The sequence below is a fragment of the Spermophilus citellus genome, assembly GCF_964194105.1.
Source record: "Spermophilus citellus genome assembly, chromosome: 10".
Lineage (NCBI taxonomy): Eukaryota > Metazoa > Chordata > Mammalia > Rodentia > Sciuridae > Spermophilus > Spermophilus citellus.
Window position 1 is genome coordinate 68,945,834 of NC_138197.1, and position 26,382 is coordinate 68,972,215.

Consider the following 26,382-nt stretch of genomic DNA (forward strand, 5'->3'; position numbering starts at 1 on the left):
AAATAAATAAAACAAGTTTTAAAAAGTGACCTGTCGGGCTGGGGATGTGGCTCAAGCGGTAGCGCGCTCGCCTGGCATGCGTGCGGCCCGGGTTCGATCCTCAGCACCACATACCAACAAAGATGTTGTGTCCGCCGAGAACTAAAAAATAAATATTAAAAATTCTCTCTCTCTCCCCTCTCTCTCCCCTCTCTCTCTCTCAAAAAAAAAAAAAATCCTATCTTAAAAAAAAAAAAAAAAAAAAAAGTGACCTGTCAGTCACTTTTCTTTGGGGGGAGGGATACTAAGGATTTAACCCAGGAGCAATTTACCACTGAGCTATATCCCAGCCCTTTTTATTTATTTTTAAAACTTTATTTATTTTATGTGGTGCTGGGGATTGAACCCAGTACCTCAAACATGCTAGGCAAGTGCTCTTCCACTGAGCCACAGTCTCAGCTCCCCTTTTCATTTTTTTGAGACAGGATCTAAGTTGCTTAGGGCCTCAATAAGTTCCTGAGATTGGCTTTGAATTTGCAATCCTTCTGTCTCAACTTCCCAAACATACTGAAATTACAGGCATGTGCCACAGCTCTCATTAGCAGTCACTTCTTTTAGTCTATACCAATTGTCACATCAGGGAGGACAGGGCTGAAGGCTGAGTATATATGGGGAGGTTATCTTATTCCTGTGCTCATGCCCTACAACCCCCAATTCCAAAGGTACAGAAACAAGGTCATGAGTATAAGGAAGAGCAGGGGACTAGCCTTTCTTTTTGGGGGGGGCAGTTAGGAGAGACTGGGGATTGAACTCAGGGTGACTTAACCACTGAGCCACATCCCCAGTCCTATTTTGTATTTTATTTAGAGACAAGGTCTCACTGAGTTGCTCAGTGTCTTGCTGTTGCTGAGGCTAGCTTTGAACTCTGTGATCTTCCTGCTTCAGCCTCCCAAACCACTGGGATTACAGGCATCTGCCATGGCACCCTGCGGGACCAGCCAGTTTTAAGCAAGGCAAAAGGAAGAGGAGCTTCCCACTGCTCAACTATATGGCCTAATACTAGATCTATGTACCAAAATAACACTGAGAATGCAGATAGAAGGGAAGGAAAAGATGGCAAGATGGCGGCAAGATCCCTCTGTTTCTCAGATGGTAGACTCAGGACTAGTGGGAGCAAGGCTGTTCAAATAGTCACAGAGACAGGCTCTTTAAAAAAACCAAAGCAAACCCTGGGATCAACTTTATTGCTGATGGGTGCAGCCTCTTTCACCCTATGCCCCCATTTTCTCCAGTGGTCCAAAGCCCCTCTAGGATAGCACAGTGCTAAGTTTTGCTGGGACAGAGGCAAGGGAGACAACCTGCCTCTCAAGCCTGCCCCTTGCCCACTCCCTCCCTACCCTATTGCACATCAAATCATGTAAACATGACTACAGGCATGGCCCTGAACAACGGTGAGGCAGATTGATGTGTAAACGGATTTGGGACCAGGAGCCAGATCCAGTCAACCAGCCCCACCCTATGCTGAGGCCACAGTTAAGTCTGGAAAAGCAGGGGCCTGGTCCCAAACTCTGGCTCAGATTATGCAACAGTGCAGATGGCTCAGCTCCCCTCTACCACCCACCCTTTCAGATTCCAGGTCCTGAGGTCCAACCACCCTTGGGCTCCCCTCCAGGCCTAGGAAGCAGATGGCAGTGTCCAGTTTTCTCCCTCCCATCCCCAGCTGGAGGTCACTGGTGCTGGGTCTTCCTGGATGTCCGGGGAAAACCGGAGACAGGCAGCGGTAGTCTATCCAGCCCTGGAGAAGTGGGGGAGGTACACAATCAGAAGGACAGCTTAGTTCTAGTCCCTCAAGGATAAAACAACCAGGGTACAAAATGGGTGGATGAGATATGTTACATAGAAATCAAGAAGCAAGCCCTCCCCCAGCAGGAATGACTCCTGGTCTAGAGCCCTATCACATAACCACCCTGCCAGCCTGCACCTCCCACGCCTTCTCACCAAAGGCCCGGATCAGCTCTGCCCGCACAGCTGCGGTGAAGGTCTTCACCAGACAGAGTGTGGTGAGGCCAGCAAAGGCTGCATTGTAGAGGAACACGATGTAGAAATTACCCAGCCAGTTGAAGCGTCCAAAGTCACCCAACAGGTCAAAGCGAGTGAGCCCTGAAGTACAAAGGCCAGGATGAGAAGGGGGTTTTTCAGTCCCTCTCGTGTAGCAAACCCAACTTTTTGTTGCCTCCTGGTGGCCATATCTCAACACTGCAACTGATAGTTTGGCCTCTCCTATGTATGTATTACTACCACCTCTCAAACTCTGTTCCAAGGCCAGTCCAAGGCTGTTGAAGGAAGTATCAGCAGCTACGCTTACTCTAGTTTTCCTTCCAGAGTCTGGCTTATTCTCTCCAATGGGGTCTCTCTGGCTTCAGGTGTCCTTAGGAGCTCCCAGGTCTGCAACTTGTTCCTAGGCTAAGAATCTACCAGTTGGTCACCAAGTTTTCTTGAGTACACAGAGCAGTGGGGTAGCTAAAGGCTTAGATTATGATCAGTCTGCTTTGGTTCACAGCCCAACAACTTCTGTGTGCTCTAGGACAAGCTCCTTAAACTCTGTGCCTCATTCTACTCAACTGCAAAACAGAGGAAAGAATGCAGTTGTTAAGAATTAAACAAAATGGTGGGGGCGGGGGAGGGGGCAGGCTGGGGTTGCCCCTCAGTGGTAGAGCACTTGCCTAGCACGTTAGAGGTCTGGGTTCCATCCTCAGCACCACATAAAAATAAATAAAGGTATTGTGTCCAACTACAACTAAAAAATAAATATTAAAAAAAAAGAGGGGCTGGGGCTGGGGCTCAGCGGTAGAGTGCTCACCTAGCACATGCAAGGCACTGGGTTCGATCCTCACCACCACATAAAAATAAATAAATAAAATAAAAGTACTGTCTACTAAAAAATGAATATTAAAAAAAAAAAAAACACCCAACAAGATGACACATATAAAGCCATATATGTGCCAGGTACTATCTAGCACTTAATAATATTATCACAAATCAGAACCTCCCACTTACTCTTCCCTACATCCAAAAGAACTAATTGGTGAACCCATAAGACTACTTTCCTACTAAAATCCCATATCATAAATACAAATGGTACAATAGAGTACAGACTAATCCACAAATCCAAAATCCAACTGTTGGAGCATTTTCTTTGTTTTTGTGGTATCAGGGATTGAACACAAAGGTGCTCTACCACTGAGCTACAGCCCCAGTACTCTTTTTATTTTTAGACAGGGCCTTGCTAAATTACTGAGGCTGGCCTTGAACTTGTGATCCTGCTGCCTTAGCCTCCCAAATCACTGGGATTATGGGTGTGCTCAGCTGTTGAAGCACTTTGGATTTAGATTAGGTATGCCAGACCAGTAAAATCTGTGTAAATATACCAAAACACACACAAAAAAAAAATCTAAAATCTGAAACACTCCTGGTTTCAAGCATTTCAGATAAGGAATAAGGGATACTCAACCTGTATAATCTTTTTTTTAGTTATAGATGGACACAATACCTTTATTTTATTTTTATGTGGTGCTGAGGATGGAACCCAGGGCCTCCTGTATGCGAGGGGAGCACTTTACCACTGAGCTTCAACCCCAGCCCTCAATCTGTATAATCTTTAAGAACAAAATAGAAACTGGGTGCAGTAGCACACACCTTTAATTCCAGCAGCTCTGGAGGCTGAGGAAAAAGGATTGCAAGTTCAAAGCCAGCCTCAGCAACTTAGTGAGATCCTGTCTCAAAATAAAAAATAAAGAGGGCTGGGGATGTGGCTCAGTGGTTAAGTCCCTGGTATTTAAAAAAAAAATTAGAGCTGACTGAAATACAAAATCATTATACTATACAGAGGATAATGTGGTAATGGTGTGGAGAAGAAACAGGAATTCTTACCTCTTAGCTCCCATAGTACTCTGGGTGAACCAGCTACACTTTTTAACTTTTTTTTTTTTTTCCCTGTACTGGGCATTGAACCCAGGAGCACTTATCCCCAGTCCTTTTTATATTTTATTTAGAGACTGGGTCTCACTAAGTTGCTAAGGCTGGCTTTGAACTTGCAGTCCTCCTGCCTCAGCCTCCCCAACTGCTGGGATTATAGGCATATGCCATCATGCCCAGCACTTTCGAATTTTTTTTTTTAAATAAACTCAATGAGTTTTTCCCTTCTTTCTTTTTTTTTTAGAGAGAGAGAACTTTAATATTTATTTATTTATTTTTGTTTTCGGCGGACACAACATCTTTGTTTGTATGTGGTGCTGAGGATCGAACCTGAGCCGCACGCATGCCAGGTGAGCGCGCTACTGCTTGAGCCACATCCCCAGCCCCACTTTCGAATTTTTATACTGGTTAATTCTAGACTAAGTCTCTAAAGGCAGGAGGACTGGGGACATTATTTGTCACTCCAGTATGTGAAGAAAGCCACTGATCTGAGGGTTCAGGAGATAAGGATTCTAGCTAGACAAAGCTTTACCTCCAACTAGGTGTATAACTTTGGGTGAATTCATTAGATTCGGTGTGTCTCATTTTTTTTTTGGTAGGGGGCTACTGAGGATTGAACTCAGGGACACTCAACGGCTGAGCCACATTCCAGCCCTATCTTATATTTTATTTTATTTAGAGACAGGGTCTCACTGACTTGCTTAACACCTCGTCCTTGCTGAGGCTGGCTTTGAACCTGCCAATCCTGCCTCCCAAATCACTGGGATTATAGGTATACACCATGGTATCCAGCTTTGTGCCTTTTTTTTTGTGTGTGTGGTGCTGGGGATTAAACCCAGTGCATGTGAGGCAAGCACTCTACCTCAGTTGGTATATGCTATATGCTATAAGCTATATGCTCGGCCTGTGTCTTATTTTTTGAATGGGAATTTGTGGGGGTGATTGAACTTAGGATCTCATGCTCGTGAATAAAAATGTTTATCACAGAAGGAAGACTTAGAGAAAAGCAGTGCTCCCTGACCAAGAAGTGGAAGTACATGAGGAAGGCAGTGGAGTTTAGTGAATGTTAGAAAAAAATAAAATAAATTAAAAAAGAACTTTGGGTCAGCCCTTGTCTCAAAATAAAAAATAAGGGGCTGGGATGGCTCAGTGGTAGAGCACTCACCTAGCATGTGCAAGGCCCTGGGTTCAGTCCTTAGCACCACATAAAAATAAATAAATAAAATAAAGATTTTAAGAAATAAATAAAATAAAAAATAAAAAGGGAGTGGGGTTGTGGCTCAGAGGTAGAGCGCTCGCCTCACACGTGCGAGACCCTGGGTTCGATCCTCAGCACCATATAAAAATAAATAAGTGAAATAAAGGTATTGTGTCCAACTACAACTAAAAAATAAATATTAAAAAAAAAATAAAAAAATAAAAAGTAAAAAGGGCTAGAGATGTGGCTTAGTGATACAGCACCCCTAGATTCAATCCCCTGTACCAAAAATAAAATAAATAAAAAATGAGCTCTGAAGTGATATTACTCTAAAGCTTAGCATAGGCACTTTACAGAGCCTCAGTTTCCCCATCTATATAATAGGTAACATTTCTCAGTTTTTGGTGGGAATAAAAAAAATACACATATTTTTAAAAAATAAATTTTTATATAATATTATAAATGTATACACACACAAGCATGCGAGCACATACACACACACACATACACGTTTGCTGACATTAGTAATAGATACTAAAAAAAATAGGCCACTTCCCTTATTCTCCTTTTGCTACTTACCCAGGGTTCGAGAGAAGACAGGGAGTGCTGAGCTTAGGACCAGGAGACAGACACAGTTCCCAATTATCTGGGTGGGAGTAGGGAAAGAAAAGCAAGGGTAGCAGACCTGCTAGCACCTAGTACCCACCCATGCCGCCAAGAAGCTTCCTCTCCTCTTTCCCAGCTACCTGAGTCATGGCTGTGTCATGCCATCTGGGTCGCAGGCTCCCAAAGAATGGAGAGCTGTAGAAACCCACAACCGAGGACACCATCAGGTAACTGTCACTAGGTTAAGGAAGAACTGACCAGTTCTCAAGGATTAATGAATGCTTGATCTCAAAAGGAATGAACACCACTCTTCCAGCCCTCCTGTTTATTTGTTTAATTGATTTGTTTGGTACTGGGAACTAAAACCAGAGATGCTCTACCACTGAGCTACAACTCCAGCTCTTTTTATTTTGGGACAGTAGTTCACTAAGTTGCTGATGCTGGCCTTGAATCCACAATTCTCTTGCCTTACCTCCCAAGTGGCTGGGTTTAAGGCATAAGCCACCATGCCTGCTTCACATCAAGTCTTTTCTTTCTTTCTGATCCCAAGGTTGGTGAAGACTTACCCTCTTCTGCATTACTCTCCCCCAGATCCCACAAAGAAAGTCCCAGAGGGGTTCTGTCTAGAGTTCCAGGGGACAGGTTTGAGGAGCAAGGCAATGGCAGTTTCAAGGATACAAGATGAGTACAACCTGGATGATGGCACCAAAGGAACCCAACTTGGAGAAGGAGACCTGGCCCAGGGAGGCACCCTGTGTGGTAGAGTAGCATCACCAAGGTGCGTTCCCACGTCAGCACCATACCATACCCAGCCTTCCCTCTGTCCTCAGCTTCTGCCCATCTCCCCAACCTTTCTTGAGCATTCCCCAAAAGGCACAGTGGAAGGGCAGTCCAATACCTGCATGCCCCGTGGCATGGCAGCCTCATCAATGAGCAGCTCCAGGATGTGGATGGCCACAATGAGCACAGACAGGCCCTGTGTGAGGCAAGGTCAGACTCCCATTCCTTCCCTGGCCCACAATTGTGCCCAGAGTTCACTACTAAAAGCAGAGACTTTGGTCTGACATTTTCAGTTTCCAAGATTAACTCTGCTTCCAACTAGCTGTGGAAGACCTTCTCAAGGCTATTATTAGCACTATTGAGGATTTTATCAGATACAGAGTTTCCAGATAGAAGGATTGCAAAAAGGCTAACTAGAAAAAAGTGACTATGGAGCTGAGAGTATAGCTCAGTAATAGAGCATTTGCCTACCCTATCATGTGTGAGACCCTGAGTTAGATTCCCAGCCCTGCAAAAAAAAAAAAAAGAAAAAGAAAATTGATATGTCTTTCTCTAATCCTAAATCTAGTGGGAGGAATGGATTAGATTTCAAACCTTTTTCTTATCCCAGGGCAAAACCTACACAACTACTCAGCAGCTGATTTGAGACAAATTACTTCTGTTTCTTTTTTCTTTCCTTTTTTTTTTTTTTTTTAAATACTAGGGATTGAACCCAAGGGCTCTTTACCGCTGAGCTATAACCCTAAGCCTTTTTTATTTTTTATTCTTTAGTTTGAGACAGTATCTTGCTAAGTTTCTGAGGATGGCTTCAAACTTGTGATCCTCCTGCCTCAGCTTCCTGAATCAGATTATAGATATACAACACAGTGCCTTGCTGGATACTTCTGTTTCTTCATCCACAAAATAGGGATTGATGATTCAGTGCAGGGAGGGACACAAAGTGAGCTCTCATGCTAGCGGCAGTGGTACACGTGTGCCTGTAATCCCAGCAACTTGGAAGGCTGAGGCAGGAGGATCCCAAGTTCAATGCCAGACTTAGAACTCAGCCAGGCCCTCAGCAATTTAGTGAAACCTGTCTCAAAATAAAAAATAAAAAGGGCTTAGAATGTAGCTCAGAGGTAAAGTGCCCCTGGGTTAAATCCCTAGTACCAAAAAAAAAAAAAAAAAAAGAAAGAAACCTCAGTAAGAGGCAACTATTATTGATAATAACTAGGTCCTTGCATCTCCTTATCCCATCTGAGGGAACTTAAGTACTCAAGGGCCCACTCTCCATTCCCACCAACACTAGTATACCCACTGTGAGCACCAGCAAGCACAGCATGGCCAGGGGATAGCCCAGGTTCCGCTGCCAGGCTGACGCCTTCCGCCGCTTCTCTGTGTAGGTAAGTAAGAGAGGATGTTAGCAAATAGTTCAAACAAGTAGCTGCTCTCATTAGAGAAATTAAAGTATTCCCAGCCATACCAACACACATACCCAGCAGGACCCTCTGTGTCTGCAGAGCCAGGACCTGTCTGTGCAGCAACTCCATGTCTAGAGGCAGCCAGCAGGAGGTGGGATCTGAGGGCAGAGAAGACCATGCTGCCCCCCAGTCCTGCAGCCCCTGCCCAGGCCAAATCTACTACCTAAATTAGGGAGAACTACAACTCACTACAGATCCTGCGGGTCAGAGCAGCCTCCTCAAAGGCTGAGCAGTACAGCTGTTCTTCCAGGTCTTCCAGCAACTGAGGGCACAGGAAGGGAAGGACTGTCAGAGGCTCCCTGATCTAGGGCTCCAAGAAAACCTTGTTCATCTCAGGGCTCTATAGTTGCAGTCCTTTCTTCAATTTGCATTTACCACCCTGTGGCTAGCAGGTTTGTCCAATCCCCTCCAGTTGCTTTGAGTTCTGCCTTCCATGTCAGGCGATCAGCTCCAGATGATAGGGATATATGATACAGAAACCAATGAAAACGGTGGCCTTTTGCAGGTTGTTCAGTGCACAACCTTAGGATTGTTTCATTTTTTGGCCCCAGCTTTGTGAGAAGGTCATCCTGTATGATTAAGAGGCAAGAGCATGCCAGGCAGGGTGGCACATGCCTATAATCCCAGCAGCTTAGGAGGCTGAGGCAGGAGGACTCTGAGTTCAAGACCAATCACAGCAACTTAGTGAGACCCTAAGCAACTCAGTGAGACCTTATCTCAAAATAAAACATAAGAAAGGGCTGTGAATGTGGCTCAGTGGTTAAATACCTTTGGGTTTAATCTCTAGTACCAAAAAAAAAAAAAAAAAAAAACAGGCAAAAGCACTACATACCCGAGGCTTGACCAGCAGCTTCCCAGTGACTGAGAACATGCGGGCGAGACCTAGTGGAGTACATACTGTGAAGACAAGAGCCAGTCACCTGTCAATCCCTTATCTGTACCCCCCAACCCCTTCTCCCCCGCCTACTCCCTCTCCTTCCACCTATATTATTATAGGCCCAAGGACCCTATAATAATTACTTTCCAGATCCTGCACACTTACCCAGGAGCAGCAGGACCCCAAGGAAGGAGATGCAGGAGTAGAGATAGGGGAGGTAGTATTCCCAGAAGTCTAAGGATAAAAAAGTCATGTTAATTCATCTCCTTCCTCCTATTTACTGGGGGTTGATAGGCCTCAAGAGTACATACAAACACTTATATAGATTAGACAATAAATGCAAATGAGAAGAGCTGACTGAGCATTCGAAGAATGAGTGGAGGGGACTATAGAAAACTGAAGATCCTAAGCCCTATTTAAAAGGCAAAAAAAATCTATTTAGCCCCAATCACCAGGGACTAGTGTAGCCAGATTCTCTCCCTGTCAAGCAAAGTCAGATTATCTATATAACACGAAACCTCCCAATTTTAAAATATTAGCAACTGATTCATTTGATTTTTAAAATCACCACATGGGTATTGTTATATTGTGTGAATGTATGAATATGTAACAACAAATCCCACTATTATGTATAACTATACTGCACCAATTTTTTAAAATGTGGAAAAAAGAAAAAAAAATCATTGCATAGGTCCAGTGGAACACTTCTGCAGACTGGATGTAGCTGGAAGTCCATCAGTTTGAAACTTCAATCTAAGGAAGGCGGTGCCAATCTTCTTCACTATAGAAGGATATAGTTGTTCCAAGGTACAGGAATATCAGCCAACTGAAGAGCCAGTCCATTTGAGGAAGAGGAAGAAAAAGCTGGGCTTCTCACCATACAGAGACTCCCTGCTGGCCTTGTTGTCCACAATGGCTGATGCCACCCATACCATGCCCAGCACCAGAAGAGTGAGAAGCATCAACATCACCACCGTCTCATAGACCCTGCCCAGGACGCCCTATAGGAGAAAGCAGCATGTGAAGTAGAGGAGGATCAACATCAAGGCATGTGGGAAAGGAAGGAGATATCAGAAATGGCTGCTGGGATCGGAGGACTAAAGACAGGAATGTTTCACTCTTGTTCTGATGAGTTGCTTTGCCCTCCCACTCCCCCGTCTGGGGTCACCCTGTATTCTGGATATACTTCATTTGCAAGTTCTCTCCCCAGATCAATTCCTCATCTTTGTCTGCCATGAAAAGATGAACTCTGAAGTCTGTATTATATAAGATCTCTGCTCTCTGGCTTCTAGTTCTGCTTGCCCAATGAAAGAATCAGCAGGAGAGGGGCTGGGGATGTGGCTCAAGCGGTAGCGCGCTCGCCTGGCATGCGTGCGGCCCGGGTTCGATCCTCAGCACCACATACCAACAAAGATGTTGTGTCCGCCGAGAACTAAAAAATAAATATTAAAAATTCTCTCTCTCTCTCTCTCTCTCCTCTCTTAAAAAAAAAAAAAAAAAAAAAAAAAAAAGAATCAGCAGGAGAGTAGAAGGTAGTTAGAAAAACAGTTCAGGGATTTTTTCCCCCATGTTTTCTCACACCTTTGGCACCCTGGTTTTAGTACAGGCTAGGACATTAAGACAAGAATTCCTCTGCTAAGTCGCCTCACATTTCCAACTTTAACTATCTGAAAACTATTTCCTCCCTTTAATCCCATAAGGCCTGGAGTGGTAATGACTTTGGTCACTACAGCCTCAGACTACTTGATCGTTACCTTATCTTTTTTTTTTTTCTTTTTTTAAAATATTTTTTAGTTTACATGGACACAATATCTTTATTTTGTTTACTCATTTTTATGTGGTGCTGAGGATCAAACCCAGTGCCTCACATGTGCAAGGCAAGTGCTCTGCCACTGAGCCACAACCTCAACCCATTACCTTTACTCTTACTAAACCTATGAAAACAGTCTTCATTAAAGAATCTTGGGCTGACCCATTGGAGTTAAATTCTGCTTCCTGCCTAGATTGACTACTATATCCCTACTCACCTTTCTGGAGCCAGCAAAGCCCTCAGACTCAGTGAAGAAGTATGCAAAGGGCATGAGGAATATGAGGGACAGGTTGGAGAAGAGAAAAACGAGGTTCCAAAGGCCTAGAGCCAAAAAAGGAAAAGTAGAGGTAGTCAGTAAAGGGGGACAACACACAGGGAATAGGCCCTGTAATGGGTCAGGGGCGGGGGTGACATATGACTGATTAGCCCGAGGTTTCCTATATTGGCCTATCTACCCCACTCACAGTCCCAAGTTACAACCTGCAGCCACGCACCATGGATGAGGGAGCCATTGAGCCACTGGATGTAGTAGTTCCGTGGCAGTGAGAGCAGCACCTCGTTGCTGATGATGGAGAAGGGGAGGAGCAGGACAGCACCCAGGGCAACTGCCAGGGTAAAGGTACACAGCTCAAGCCTGGGCAGAGAAGGGGACAGTGTCATTGCTTAGTTCCTCAAGAGCCCCATTTTCCCCAAAGGGCACCTGTAGCTTCTAGAACCAGATATAGCAATGAGAGACCTAGGGAAGGAACTGTCCAACTAGGGCTCTATTTATTGCCACATGACCCTGGCCCTTTACCCTCCAAGGAAGCCTTGGCACATGTAATGGGCATAACCTCAGGCATTCAAGGACACATGGTGACCTGCCATGTCATTTTCCTAGGCTGCCCCCAGGAATGTGGTCCTTCTATACATGCCTATAGGGTGTGCCAGGCATGATGCCAAAGCTAAGGGTGTGTTTTCTCTGCTAAAGGACATGAATTTCTGGACTAGCCTCTTTCAGCCTAGAATGGATCTGCCTTTCAAGAAGGTACTAGTGCAAGCCAGGCATGGTGGTGCATGCCTGTAATCTCAGAGTTCAAAGCTAGCTTCAGCAAAGGTGAGGTGCTAAGCAACTCAGTGAGACCTGTCTCTAAATGAAATACAAAATAGGGCTGGGGATGTGGCTCCGTGGAGAAGGAGGAGGAGGAGGAGGAGGAGGAACAACTAGTGCAAAGACGGACAAAGGAAAGCTACAACCCAACTTCAGAACCAAGACCTGTGCCCCAAACTACATCAGCTAAAAGGGCCACTTTTTCTAGTTGGTTCATCAAGAGGAGAAAGCAAAGTGGAGAGGGTGCCTTCTAATCTGCTAACCCAGAGGAGTCTACTCTCTATTTTTCTCTGTATATGTTAGTGAATACAAGCAGTCTATTGTAAGGGCCTTCCTCTCAGAAGCCAGCATTCTCTGTCAGGTGTTTCCATCTTTCCTATACCCTCCGGTTTCCATCAGCTGCACTCCCCACTCTACTCCCCCATCACTGGCCACTAGGAGGTAAAGCCAAGCTAGAGCTAGTTCCGGTGACTCGGGTCCCAGCCAATAGTTTCTGGCCATGAGACTCTCAGAAGATCCTGGCCTAACCAGGAAGACAGGAACAGCAGCTTTCCTAAGCGTCCCTAGGATGAGATAAAGCCGGAAGAAGCCAGAAATGGGATGGAAGCAGGAACTGTTTCTACTGGGTGACACCCTCCCTTTCTTCCACTCCTAAAGGTCGCTGATGTCAGATGCAGAAGCAATGACTTACGCAATCTTGTTGACTGTGGCATCTTCATCATCCACTGCAAGAGAAAGAGACATGGGGAAGGGGTAGGACATCAATGGACATCTCTTGGAACCAACAAGGTTAAAATGTGTCCCCTGCCCCCTTCCCTACTCCCTAAATGGAGGCAGAGCTGGAAAGGAGGTTTTGTTTTGTTTTATTTTGGTTTGGTATTGGGGATTGAACCCAAGGGCACTTAACCACTGAGCCAGATTCCCAGCCCTTTTTATATTTTATTTAGAGACAGGTCTTGCTAAGTTGCTTAGGGCCTCACTAAATTGCTGAGGCTGGCCTTGAATTTTTTTTTTTAATGGACAGAATGCTTTTATTTCATTTGTTTATTTTTATGTGGTACTAAAGATTGAACCCAGTGCTTCACACATGCTAGGCAAGTACTCTGCCACTGAACTACGGTCCTAGTCCTGGCCTTGAAGTTTCAATCCTCCTGCTTCAGTCTCCTGAGCCACTGAGATTACAGGCATGCACCACTGCACCCAAAAAAGTTTTGTTTTTTGTTGTTTTTGGTACCAGGGATTGAACCCAGAGATGCTTAACTGCTGAGAGCCACAGCCAGGATGGCGCCAGAGGAGTAGTTAAGAGGTGATGCCAGCGAGCCATTAAGATGATGATAATGAAGTTATAATTGCTGTGACTGGATGATGCTGGATTGGGACAGGCTGTGTATTGAGTTGTATATGGACCCCTGCTGTCCAGCAATAGGGTGGCTCCAGGAATAGGGTGGTTCCTGCTGCCTCAGGCGCCCACCACTTTGGGATTCCCACCACTTAGGGATTCCCGTTGAATTCTCGTGGGGGAGGGGGAGAGAGAGGGAGGGAGGGAGGGAGGGAGGGAGGGAGGGGGAGAGAGAGAGAGAGGGAGAGAGAGGGAGGGAGCGAGCGTGGAGCCTGGTGGAGAGCTGGGAGAGTTCCCGGGAGTGTGCCTGGAGTGCTGGTGGAGTTCGGGAAATAAAGCTTCCTGTTTGACAAGTGCTTTGTGGAGGCTCAGTGATTTGTGCCCAGCCAGACTGTGGCACTTAACCACTAAGCCACATCCCCAGCCCTTTTTTATTTTTTTATTTTGAGACAAGATCTTGCTAAGTTGCTTACAACCTCCCTAAATTTCTGAGGCTGGCCTTGAACTTATGATCCTCCTAGCCTCCTGGGCCACTAAAATTACAGGCTTGCATCCCCATGCCCACCCTGGAAAGAAGGTTGTAAGGGAGACCCTCACACTATGAATCTCACATCATATTCTCCAGCTAAGGTGGCAATTTAAAGTTCAATGTTCTCAGGTAGAAAAAATATATATCAGAAATTTCCCTAATTCTCCCTCCTCCCAGAATCTCTCCCATCACAGGTTCCTCTATGTAAATACACTAAACTGATCTGTGAAGCTGGTTACATCATTGGTTTGGTGAAGGAAAGAGAAGTAAAAGAGAGAAGGGGAGGTTTATAAAGACCCCCAGGAAATTACATTATGGTAGTTCACTTGTTGGGTGGTGGCTCATCCTGAGGGGAGAAAAGGCTGAGGCCAGGATGGGATGATCTCAGCAGGCTGAGGCTAGAAATTGAGGCAAATGTGGGCTGGGGCTGTAGCTCAGTGGCAGAGCACTTGCCTAGAGTGTGTGTTCAATCCTCAGCACCACACACACAAAAAAATAAATACAATAAAGGCATGATGTCCACCTACAACTATAAAAAAAATAATTTAAAAAAAAAAGAAATCAAGGCAAGTGTCCCTCTTTCCAATAAGATGTCTATAGAAAGGAAAGCTACAGTCTAAGTACGCTTAGCCACTCTATAAAGACAAAGGCTACCATTACTAGGTCCTGGGGCCCCAGTGTTTAGGGAGGTCTTTGGTCCTGAGTGTTAGAGAATAAGAAGAGATGACACAGCATGTGCCCATGACGACATTCATTTCATCCTGCTATTGCCCACTTCAGGTTCATGAAGGGTCCTCATTTGGTCTACACAATGACAGTGGTCAGGACATACATTGTTATGTCCATTTTATAAGAAACTGAGAATTTAGGAAAGCTACATGATTTGCCCAGCAGCTTACAGGCACTTCCTACCACATCACCTTGGCCCTGCCTGTGAAGAAAGTATAAAGAGGCAATGTCTCCAGAACAGCCCATCATAGCCACCTTTCCTTTCCCAACAGAGACCATTGCCCATTCCCCTGAGGCTGACTCCATGACAACAGGAACTGTGGCAGAAGGAAGGGAAGTTGCAGATACCTGTGGTGAATTCAGCAGGCTTCTTGAAGCGGGTCAGGAAGATGTGGCAGAGGATGTAGAGTGTTGCAAACAGAAGTATTGAGATCTGTGGCAAAAAAAATGAGCTGGGATGAGAAGCTCTAATCTCTATACATTCCACAGACCCAACAGCCTCTTAATTCTTTGGGGTCATACCTCCTGGTATTCTTTTTCAGTGGTACTTCCTTTAAGTCAGATACTCAGGGGGGCTCTAGAAAGGACCAAAGAGCTGTCCCATGTACCTTGCTCTGTCCTATAAGAATTGCTGAGAAAATAACTTCAGCCCAACTCTGTTGGCAAACAAGGAAAAAAAAAAAAAAACCTAGAGATATACACACACACCCTTACAACAGTCCACAAGCATGCAGAGGGAATATACTCTGAGTACATTACTAGAAAGAGAAGCAGGTTTGAGGAGATGAAGATGTGTACATTGATCTGGCACTCCACTTTTATCCCACTCCAGCTGGTGTCTTGAGCCAACAAGCTCCAGGAGAGTATATAGGAATCATGTTTATAGATAAAGTTGGAACTCAGACTCTTTGTTTACTCAGGGGCCCTGAAAGATTAAGTCTGCTCTGGACAAAACCAGAGTCTCATTTAATCTTTTTTTAAAATTAATTAATTTAGTTAGTTAGCTAGTTAATTAATTAATGGCATTAGGGATCAAACACCTGGGATTCTCTACTATTGAGCTACATTCTCAGCCTTTTTTTAAAATTGATTTTATTTTTTTAAATACACAACAGCGGAATGCATTACAATTCTTTTTTTTTTTTTTTAAGAGAGAGTGAGAGGAGAGAGAGAGAGAGAATTTTTAATATTTATTTATTTTTTTAGTTCTGGCGGACACAACATCTTCGTTGGTATGTGGTGCTGAGGATCGAACCCGGGCCGCACGCATGCCAGGCGAGCGCGCTACCGCTTGAGCCACATCCCCAGCCCTGCATTACAATTATTATTACACATATAGAGTACAATTTTTCATATCTTTGTATATAAAGTATGTTCATACCAATTCATGTCTTTATACATGTACTTTGTTTTTTGTTTGTTTTTTGCATTACAATTCTTATTACACATATATACCACAATTTTCCATAACTCTGTTTGTATATAAAGTAGGCTGATACTCAATCCATGTCTTCATACATGTACTTTGGATAATCCTCATTTAATCTTAAGAGTAGGCTTTAGGGGCTGGGGTTGTGGCTCAGTAGTAGAAGCACTTGCTTGGCACATGTGAGGCACTGGGTTCCATCCTCAGCACCACATAAAAATGAATGAATGAATAAATAAAGTATTTAAAAAAAAAAGAGTAGGTTTTAGTTGGGCCCCAACATCTACAACGTTTCTAGAGCCAGTAGCAGTAGCTTTAGATAGTAAATCCCTGGAATCTACCTGAAGTGACTTCCAACTCCAGGGCCCCTCAGGGACTATCCCACACCCCTAAATGACTGGACCTCCAACTCATAGTTATGGCAGAACTTGGCCAGGTTAATCAGTACATGCACTGCATCCCTACCCTACTCCAAGTCAGCTGCTAATGCCAGAGGAGAAGTCACTGGTTAGCTTGGATCCACAATCAAGGTCAGAGAATCCCAAGAGGTTACTGCATTTGTGGGAGGCAAAGACAAGATCAGTCTCAGCCAATCCCCAAGAGAAGCTGACTTTATTGGAAAGCTGCATACAGCTTTCTACACAAGGAGGGAAGTGACCCAAGAAAGCTACTGGTCTAGGACAAAGTTGTAACTTTTGACACTAGGGAGTCAGACTAGAAGGAGACACTTGGATTATAGTTGCAGGATTTTTACAGCCTAGTGCTCTACCCTGGGCTTGCGTAATAGCCAGGAAGGTGGGAGGGCTCAAAAGGTCAGGCTGGAGTTCCACGCAGTTCTGGCAGAGGAAAGGCTGTTTTCTAGCCTCTAGATGGGAGCCAGGTGGGGGAGGCACCAGAAGCCTTCAGGCTGCCCTTGGCCAGCATTGATGCCCTCATCTAATGACACTAAAGGATAGGGGAGACCATCCAGAAGGCTGCTTTGGTCCAAGGTCTCATCCCTCCCTGTTCTCCAGGAATGTGGGCCTCTGTTTCTACGTTGTCTCAAGGCTTAGGCATGCCTCCAAAATATGCCCAAAGCAACACACAAGGGAGCAGACTTTTATTGGAGTCCCCCACAGGCACTAACATACTTCCTACTTTCCAATCCTTGGGAAAAAAGACAGACCTAGTTGTAACCTGGTTCACTTTACCCTTTTTTCAATCCGAGGATGTCCAGGTTGGCCTAATATGCAGCCTAAGAAAAAATTACTCCATCAGTATCCATTACCCCAACTCACTAACAGTTCTTTCTGTGCCTCCAAACCTTTCCTTTTTCACTTAATATTTGGTAAGAAGGGATACCCTGGAAACCCCTGGAGAAGAAACACACAGTAAGATGAGAATTCAAAACAGGCCTGGGTGTCCCTAGCCCCAAAGTAAGGAGTACATGTCTGTGTGGTAAATTCAGTTTTGCTTTAGGTGCAATGAGAAATAGGGAACAGTGGCCAAGTGCACTCAAGAGAAGTGTGGGAGCCACTCACAAGGGCAATTCCTGAATGGCTAGGAAGCTGAGAATCCAAACTTTCAGGGTTTCAAAGAAACACTAATAAGTGGGGGCAGGGTGAGTGCAGCTACTTGTAGGCTGAGACAGGAGGATGACATGTTTGTGGCCAGCCTGAACAACTCAGAACTTGGCAAAACCCTGTCTCAAAATAAAATAAAAAGAACTGGGGATGTAGGTCTGTAATAGAGAGCTTTTCAGTACGATGGAGGCCCTGAGTTCAATCCCCAGTACAAAAGAGAGAGAAGAGAAAGGCGGAGAGGAGGTTGGGAAAAATGAAAAAAAAAAAAAAAAAAAAAAAGAAAAGAAAAACAATATCAATTAAGGGGTTGAGAGTGTGGCCAGTGGTAGAGCATGTGCTTGGTATGCCCTGTATTCAATTCCGAGCACAAGCACTTGAACACACGTTCACACCAAACAAAAACAAAAACACCAGTGTGGCGAGAAAATAGGGGAAACACTTTACAACTCAGAATCCCTCCCAGTAAGCGTCCCTTCTTCCAAAGTGAGAGACGACCTATCAAGTCCCCCACTACACCTGCCAAGTCTTTCCCAGAATCTAACTCAATGTGCTGACGTCTCCCCTTCATTCAACATCAGCCCTCTACCCAGTTTGAGGACACGTAAATTAACCCTGTCTGAATCAAACGTATCCCTTTCCATCAAACTAGGCAGACTCGCCAGACGCTGGGCATCCGAAGACCCACCGCCAGAAACGCCAGCACCGCAGGAGGAAAGGAGGGAGCCTGGGGGAGGGGCGTGGAGGAGGAACGGAAACCGACCGGCTTTGTTTACCGCGCAGGGATTCAGCTCATCCTGACTAGGGGTCCACCAGCCGGGCACCGGCCCTTCTCTCCCGCTCGAAGCCTTCATCGCCCGCTCCTGGTCCCAGCAGGGCTTGAGAGCGCTCTGAGCCCAGATGGTCGCACCCTGACCCGAACTTCTCGCTCTCCCACAGCACCCGTACCCCTCCCACCTTGGTCCGACCCCTTCCTGCCCAGGTCCCGCACTCACGATGCACTCGCGGACCCTCTCGTGAAATAGCTGCTCCCGCACAGACAGCACTTCGTAGTCAGCTGCTTCCATACTCTGTTCAGCATGACTGGAGCAGGGGGTGTCTCCGGGCCCGGGGAGGACGAGCGGGGGATGAGGCCGCCGCCGCCAAGCACCCGGACCCAGCCAAGGAGCCTTTCCTCGCTGCCTGTGACGGAAACTCGGGGTAATCTGGGGCTCAGATTCAGTCGTCGGGTTGCCCCGCCCTTAAAGGGGCAGGCACTAGTCCGCCTCGTCTTAAAGGGCTCCGGCCCCTCTTTGCTCCCTGTCCTTTAAGGTCGGGCCCCGGTCACGTTTCTATGCAAACCACCCCGCTAATTTAGAGGAAGCGCCAAGTTTAGTCCTATCTTTTTAAGAGACTGAGTGACGACACAAGTGATAGGCGGGCTCGTTCCAGAGAGTGGAACTCACTGGCCTGTGAGGAGCTGCCGCTCACAGCTAGAGGAGCGCTGATAGGTTCGTCTGAGGAAGGAGGCGGGACGTTTTGGGCCTACCTAAACTCATTTTAAAACTAAGCAACTGTCTCTCTCACCTCCTACTGTAGAGAGGTGGGGGTTCCTGACTTCAATAACAGCCAAGATTTTAGGGTTTTGATGCTGTTGTTATTTGTTTTTATTTATTTACTTTAACTAGGGGTTGAATCCTGTGGAGCCCTACTACTGAGCTAAGTCCCCAGCTCTTTTTAGTTTTTCTTTTGAAACAGGTCTCACTAAATTGTTTATGGCCTCGCTAATTTGCAGATGCTGGCCTCGAACTTGTGATCCTCTTGCCTCAACCTTGTGAGTCGCTGGGATTACAAGAGTGCGCCACCACGTCTGGCTAAATTATAGTTTGAACTTGGTTAAATGAGCCGAACCGTTTGGATCAGGCCAGCCAGGGAGGATGTGAGAGCAACCCGGGAGTTCCAAAAGGTACAGCAGTCCGGTAACCTAAATTCCGTAGCATAGCAGTTTCTGAAAGTGTGTTTGTGTTGGGATGCCCCTCCCACACCTTCCAGTCCCCAGGATTTTTCACTCAAATCATTTTTATGAAAGACCTAATGTGTACTAGAACAAATAGTAGAGAAACCTGGAGCCGGGTATGGTAGCTCACGCCTGTAATCCTAGAGGCTCCGGAGGTGAGACAGGAAGGATCACAAGTTCAAAGCCACTCTCAGGAATTTAGTCAGGCCCTAAGCAACTTAGTAAGACCCTGTCTCAAAACATAAAAAGGACTGGGAATTTGAACCAGTGGTTAAGCGCCCCCGGGTTCAATCCCTGGTACGAAAAACAAACAAACAAAACCTACAGAAATAACCTGAAACTTGGTGAAAAAATATGCACAGGGTAGCACTGAACACTGGTGAGGAGGACTAAGTCCAACGTCTAGCTATCCACCTAGTTGCATCCACCTACTGTTGCCTTTATCTCTTCATAGTAACACTTCAGAGGAAGGTGTTGCAAGAACTCTAGAGGCTAGAAAATAGCCAGAGGCGGTCCTATACCCACCTGAGAATAAAAGCCCAATTTTAGAGGCCTAGACTTGTGTCTAGTTGCTATCTAAGCACAAGTTAAGAGTCCGGAATTGTGAACAACTGTCTACTATTTTGTACCTTCTTTAATTGGGTCAAGTTTTATTTGTTTTTTTTTTTTTTGGGGGGGGGGTTGTTTTGTTTTGTTTTGGTACCAGGGATCAAACCCAGAGGCACTGAGCCACTCCCCAGCCATTTTTTTTTTTTAATTTTTTATTTTGAGATAGGGTCCCACTAAGTTGCTTAGGGCCTCACTGAATTGCTGAGATGACTTTGAACTCTCCATCCTCCTGCCTTAGCCTCCTAAATTGCTGGGATTACAGGTGCCCCCTGCCCAGTACAGGTCAAATTATTTTTATCCCATGTCTCCCCAGTGGTTTGCTATAGAACCTGGTTTTTTAAAAAACTTGTTTGTATATGTACACCTACATACAGTTGGCCCCCTGTATCCTCAGGTTCCACATCTGTGGTTCAAACAATTCATATCAAAAACATTTGGAGGGGCTGGAGCTATAGCTCAGTGGTATAGTGCCTGCCTAGCATGTGTGAGGTACTAGGTTTGATCCTCAGCACCACATAAAAATAAAGTTATTGTGTCCGACAACAACTAAAATTTTTTAAAAAATTTTTTTTAGAGAAATATTGTGTCAGGTGCTGGGGATGCAACTCAGGCATGCCTAGCATGTATGAGGCCCTGGGTTTGGTTCCTAACAACAACAATAACAAACAACAACCTCATCTGTATTAAACAATGCACACACTTTTTCCTTGTCATTCCCTAAACAATACAATGTAACAACTACTTATATAGCACTTATATTCTATTAGGTATTATAAGTAATCTAGAGATGATTTAAAGTATATCAAGGATGTACATAGGTTATACCCAAATATTACACCATTTTATATGAAGGACTTGAGCATCCTCAGATTTGGAAATTTATGGGGTGAGTTCTTGGAACTAATCTCCTGCAGACATGGAAGACAACTGTGAACAAATATATTTGTGTAGATAATATATATACTAGTATATATATTATCTAGTATATATAATATATATACTAGATAATATATATACTAGTCTTTGATGATAGCAAGATAATGAGAGGATATGAAGTGCTAATTTCTCTTAGCAACCAAGTTTGGAGTGAATAGAATTCCAACAGAGAGAGACACAAAGAAAAGACAGCTGGCTGGGTCTTCCTATACTACAAGGAAGAAAAGGAAAATACAGGGAGGTGACTTGGGACTATTATGTGTTGTTGTTGTTGTTAATATATATATTTTTGGTTGTAGGTGAACACAATACCTTTTTTATTTTTTAAATTTTTTTTAGTTGTAGATGTACACAATATCTTTATTTATTTTTATGTGGTGCTGAGGATTGAAACCAGTGCACTCTACCTCTGAGCCATGACCCTAGCCCCCCTATTAAGTGTGTTTTAGTAACAAACCTGAAAGCCTGATACGTGATGCATGCCTCTAATCCTAGCAACTCCTTGAGGAGGAGGCAGGAGGATTGCAAGTTCTAGGCCAGCTGAGAAATTTAGCAAGGCTATAAGTAATTTAGTGAGACCTATCTCAGAAAATAAAAATATGTACTAAGGGTATAGTTCAGATTTAAGTTGCTCTGGGATTTAATCCCTGGTACCAAAAAAGCCAATGAACAAAAAAAAGCCTGAATGGATGAAGGCCATACCCTGGAGGAGCTTGCAACCAGTCTGGGAGAAGGAGGCTCTGGAGCCAAACCCTTCTTTTCAGATATTTATTTCAACTATGAGAAGCATTGTTTTTTAGTGATAGTATTAAAAAGCATAAGTTCAAGGCCAGTCTCAGCAGTTTAGTGAGGCCCTAAGCAACCTAGTGATACTCTTTTTTAAAATTTTTTTTTAGTTGAACATTGTCACAATACTTTTGTTTTACTAATTTATTTATCTTTTATGTGTTGCTAAGGATTGAACACATGTGCAAGGCAAGTGCTCTACCACTAAGCCACAATCCTAACCCCCCTAGTGATGCTCTTTGCATCAAAATTTAATTTTTTATTTTTAAGTTTGGGGCTGGGCTCTGTGATATATGCCTGTAATCCGGCTCTGTAGACTGAAGCAGGAAGATCTTGAGGAGTTCAAAGCCAGCCTCAGCAATTTTGCAAAGCTGTCTCTAAATAAAATGTTTTTTAAAAGGCTGGGGATGTCACGCAGTGGTAAAGCATCCAGAGTTAAATCCCCAGTATTCCCCCACCACCAAATTTTTTTAACTTAGTTTATTGCTGAGTGTGGTGGCCCACACTTGTAATACCAGCAACTAGGGAGGCTGAGGCAGGAGAATTCCCAGTTTAAAACCAGCCTGAGGGCTGGGGATGTGGCTTAAGCGGTAGCGCGCTTGCCTGGCATGCGTGCGGCCCGGGTTCGATCCTCAGCACCACATACCAACAAAGATGTTGTGTCCGCCGAGAACTAAAAAATAAATATTAAAATTCTCTCTCTCTCTCTCTCTCTCTCTCTCTCTCTCTCTCTCTCTCTCTTCCCCCCTCCCCTCTCTCACTCTCTTAAAAAAAAAAAAAAAAAAAAAAAAAAACCAGCCTGAGTTTTGCAAGACCCTGTCTCAAAATAAAAAATAGAGCTGTAGTAGTAGTGATACCACCAATTACTGGTTACCTTGACGAGTCCCGCTTCCTCAAATGTTGAAGTATAACACTAGAAAAGCATGCCAAGACAAGCTTAGAGTAGAAAGTAAGGAGCTTTATTAAAACATGGTAAAACAGGCCTTGGATTGTGTTTCAGTGGCAGAGTGCTTGCCTCACACATATGAGGCACTGGGTTCGATCCTCAGCACCACGTAAAAATAAATAAAATAAAATAAAGGTACTGTGTCCATCTACAACTAAAAAAAAAAAAAAGTTTTTTTAAAAAAAGAATAGTAAAACAGACTCCTCACAGGTAGAAGAAGGGGACCTAACAGTGGAATCTGTGGGATGAAGAATTCCTGTCCCTTTTATACATCTAAAGTTTCCCTTGTTCTCCTGCCTTCTTCTCCCTGATCTTGTTCATTTCCCCTTCATCCTGCACCTGCGTAGTGACTGGGGGATGTTGGTGGAATGGCAGGGGGTGAGCAGTGGGCTGGAAGGGCCTAGGTAGAGTGCTAGGCAGGAAGGGAGCAGCAGCCTACAGGGCTTTGATTAGCAGTTCCCTGTCTGCTCAGGAGCTGCTTAATTAACAACCTTTTTGGGAGGGGTAGTATCAAAAGGCTTTGGAGACATGAACATTCTATTCTCCCAGGAGCTGTTTCCATTTTCCTGGACTCAAATCGGACTCCATTTTCTCTATCAGACCCTATTTAAACTACTACCTGTCTTTAAACCTGGCTTCAGTAGCTTGGTGGAAAAGCATCCCTAGGTTCAATCCTAAGTAAAAAAAAAAAAAAAAAAAAAAAAATCACTAGCTTCAAATAAACTTAGAAGGCCCTCACAGTTAATAAAATAGTAGCCCTTGGGCTGTATAAGACAGGCTGTTGGGCTGGGGATGTGGCTCAAGCGGTAGCGCGCTCGCCTGGCATGCGTGCGACCCAGGTTCAATCCTCAGCACCACATACCAACAAAGATGTGGTGTCCGCCAAGAACTAAAAAATAAATATTAAAAATTCTCTCTCTCTCCTCTCTCACTCTCTCTTAAAAAAAAAAAAAAAGACAGGCTGTTTAGTTTGTCTTAAAGTCTTTCTAACAGATTTAAACCAACATTTAAAAATGAAAGTCAAATATAGTGGTGCATGCTTATAATCCCAGCAATTTGGGAGGCTGAGGCAGAAGGATCACAAATACAAGGCCAGCCTTAACAATTTAGCAAGGCTCTAAGCAATTTAGCAAAATCCTGTCTCGAAATAAAAAATAAAAATAAAAGGGGGCTGGGGTTGTGGTTCAGTGTTAGAGCACTTGCCTAGCATGTGTGAGGCACTGGGTTCGATTCTCAGCACCACATATAAATAAATAAAAGAAAAGAAAAAAAATGAGAAGGGCTGGGGATGTAGCTCATTACCCTTGGGATTCAATCCCTAGCACCCAAAAATAAATAAATAAAAATACAAAAAGGGCTAGGGAACTAGCTCAATGGTAAAGTGCCCTGGGTTCAATACCTAGTACTAAACAAATGAAAAGGTGGAGGGGCAAGGTGGTACAGAACTGTAATCCCAGTGATTTGAGAGGTTGAGACAAGAGGATCACAAGTTGGAGCCTAGTCTTGGCAACTTAGACTTGGCAACTTAGAGTGACCTACCTAATATAAAAAGGGCTACAGATGTAGCTTGGTGGTAGAGCATCCCTGGATCCAATCCCTAGTGCTACAAATAATAATAAATAAAAATAAAGAGATGTCTTGTTAAAAATCCAGATTATCTCTTTAGTGAGGCCCTAAGCAATTTATCGAGACCCTGTCTCAAAAATAAAAAATTTTAAAAAAGAGCTGGGGATGTGGCTCAGTGGTAAAGCACATCTAGGTTAAATTCCTTGTACTTTCCCCCCACCCCCACCCCCCAAAAAATCAGATATCTGTCTCTTAAACAGAGATCTGGATCTGGCAGAGCTGGGCAATAAGGACCTATGGCACGGAGCAAGATGTCCCCCTATTACTCAATTTTACATCTCACCAGTTTTCTTATTTATATTGCCTAGTTATATCTGAGTTTAAGACCCTTGACCAAGCCCCTCTCCATTGTAACTTGGATTTATCCTCATCCTGACCTTCAGTTGATCCCTGGTAGACCCTGCCAAGTTCTTTTCCCCACCCCAGGGTTCTGAATTTGTTATTTTCTCTGCCCAAGAGAGTTCTCCTCTCCTCTTCCCTTCTTTTCCAGTTTACTTTTGGCTGGCTCCAATAGCCTTCAGGTTGGGCTTAAATGTTCCCTGCTTAAAGGAGTCTTCCCACCACTACCTTATATAAAGCAGCCTAATTTTGTTATTATTTGACACACAATTATGTTCACTTTTGGCCTTCCCTGCTATAGACTTCTGGAGCAGGGGGAGACTTCTCCAGAGAAAGAATCATATTTATCTTGAACTGGGTGATTTCCTGAGCTTTTAACCTGGTGTCTTATACAGATAGAGACTCAAACATTTACAAATGTAGTGAGAAGCCAGGCATGATGGCACATGCCTGTAATCTCAGCAGCTTGGGAGGCTGATAGAGGAGAATTGCAAGTTCAAAGCCAGCCTCAGCAATGTAGTAAAATCCTAAGCAAGTTAGCAAGACCCTGTCTCTAAATGAGAAAAAATTTAAAAGGGCTTGGGATGTGGCTCAGTGGCTAAACATCCCTTGGTTCAATCCCCAGTGCCAACAAACAAACAAACAAACAAACAAAAATGTAGGAGAAAAGATGGTAGACATTGCTAATAATCAGAAGGGCTAGGTTCTGGTTCTAGTAATCTGTCATTTGTGCTACACTTCATCTCATTTCACCTTTAGATTGCTTCCAAATCTATTAATTTCATATTCATAGTTTAATGAAGTGCTGTGGCCTCTTCTGTCATGGACAATTATATCTGATTTTTTTTTTTTTTTTTTTGTATTGGGGTTTGAACACAGGGAGGGGCACTGTACCATTGTACCATTGAGCCCATTCCCAGCCCTTTTTATTTTTTAAATTTTGACATAAGGCTTGTTAAATTCCTTAAGGCCTTGCTAAATTGCTGAGGCTGGCCTCAAATTTGCAAGCCTCCTGCTTCAGTCTCCCAAATTGGATGCACCATCACAGTTGGCTATATCTGATCTTAGAACAACTGATAAACATGGTTTCTGCTTAGATTGATTGCTTAGATGTAAACAACTGAAGTGAACTTCTTTTTTTTTCTTTTTTTAAGAGGGAGAGAAGAGAGAGGAGAGAGGAGAGAGAGAGAGAGAGAGAGAGAGAGAGAGAGAGAGAATTTTTAATATTTATTTTTTAGTTCTCGGCGGACACAACATCTTTGTTGGTATGTGATGCTGAGGATCGAACCCGGGCCGCATGCATGCCTGGCCAGCGCGCTACCGCTTGAGCCACATCCCCCAGCCCCGAAGTGAACTTTCAAAGGCAAAATATCAATACATACATCAGTTCAGAACTGCATAATACAATCCAAATTCAAGCTCAGAACAGGAAGGAAGAACTAGAAGACTTCCTAGACAAAGAAGGGTGTTTTTTCTTTTTCTTTTTTTTTTTAACATAGCTTTTTTTTAATCTTTTTATTTTTTTAATATTTATTTTTTAGTTTTTTTTAGGTGGACACAATATCTTTATTTTACATTTATGTGGTACTGAGAATCGAACCCAGTGCCTCACACATGCTAGGTGAGCGCAATACCACTTGAGCCACATCCCCAGCCCTTTTTTATCTTTTTAAAGAATTTTTTTAAAATATTTATTTTCTAGTTCTCGGCAGACACAACATCTTTGTTTGTATGTGGTGCTGAGGATCGAACCCTGGCCGCACGCATGCCAGGCGAGCGCGCTACCG

General features: G+C 44.1%; 1 protein-coding gene across 3 annotated transcripts; it reads right to left on the minus strand.

The window, feature by feature from the left end:
• Nucleotides 1-1,214: 1,214 nt before the first annotated feature.
• Nucleotides 1,215-18,676, minus strand: LMBR1L (limb development membrane protein 1 like). 3 transcript variants are annotated; one of them, XM_081310232.1, is made up of 17 exons: nucleotides 18,353-18,676; nucleotides 14,721-14,805; nucleotides 12,467-12,500; nucleotides 11,180-11,319; nucleotides 10,903-11,006; nucleotides 9,753-9,876; nucleotides 9,041-9,109; nucleotides 8,831-8,895; nucleotides 8,188-8,260; nucleotides 8,013-8,069; nucleotides 7,836-7,912; nucleotides 6,657-6,734; nucleotides 6,437-6,510; nucleotides 5,899-5,989; nucleotides 5,732-5,798; nucleotides 1,978-2,139; nucleotides 1,215-1,774 (listed from the first exon to the last, which is right to left on the minus strand). In XM_081310232.1, the coding sequence occupies exons 1-17, from the start codon at nucleotides 18,422-18,424 to the stop codon at nucleotides 1,707-1,709; spliced, it is 1,440 nt and encodes a 479-aa protein (XP_081166358.1). In that variant the 5' UTR covers nucleotides 18,425-18,676; the 3' UTR covers nucleotides 1,215-1,706. The 3 variants fall into 3 exon arrangements, with proteins under 3 accessions (XP_081166358.1, XP_081166357.1, XP_081166359.1); XM_081310231.1 differs by having other exon boundaries at nucleotides 8,013-8,096; nucleotides 18,353-18,675; XM_081310233.1 differs by lacking the exon at nucleotides 5,732-5,798 and having other exon boundaries at nucleotides 1,978-2,055; nucleotides 8,013-8,096; nucleotides 18,353-18,675.
• Nucleotides 18,677-26,382: the final 7,706 nt, after the last annotated feature.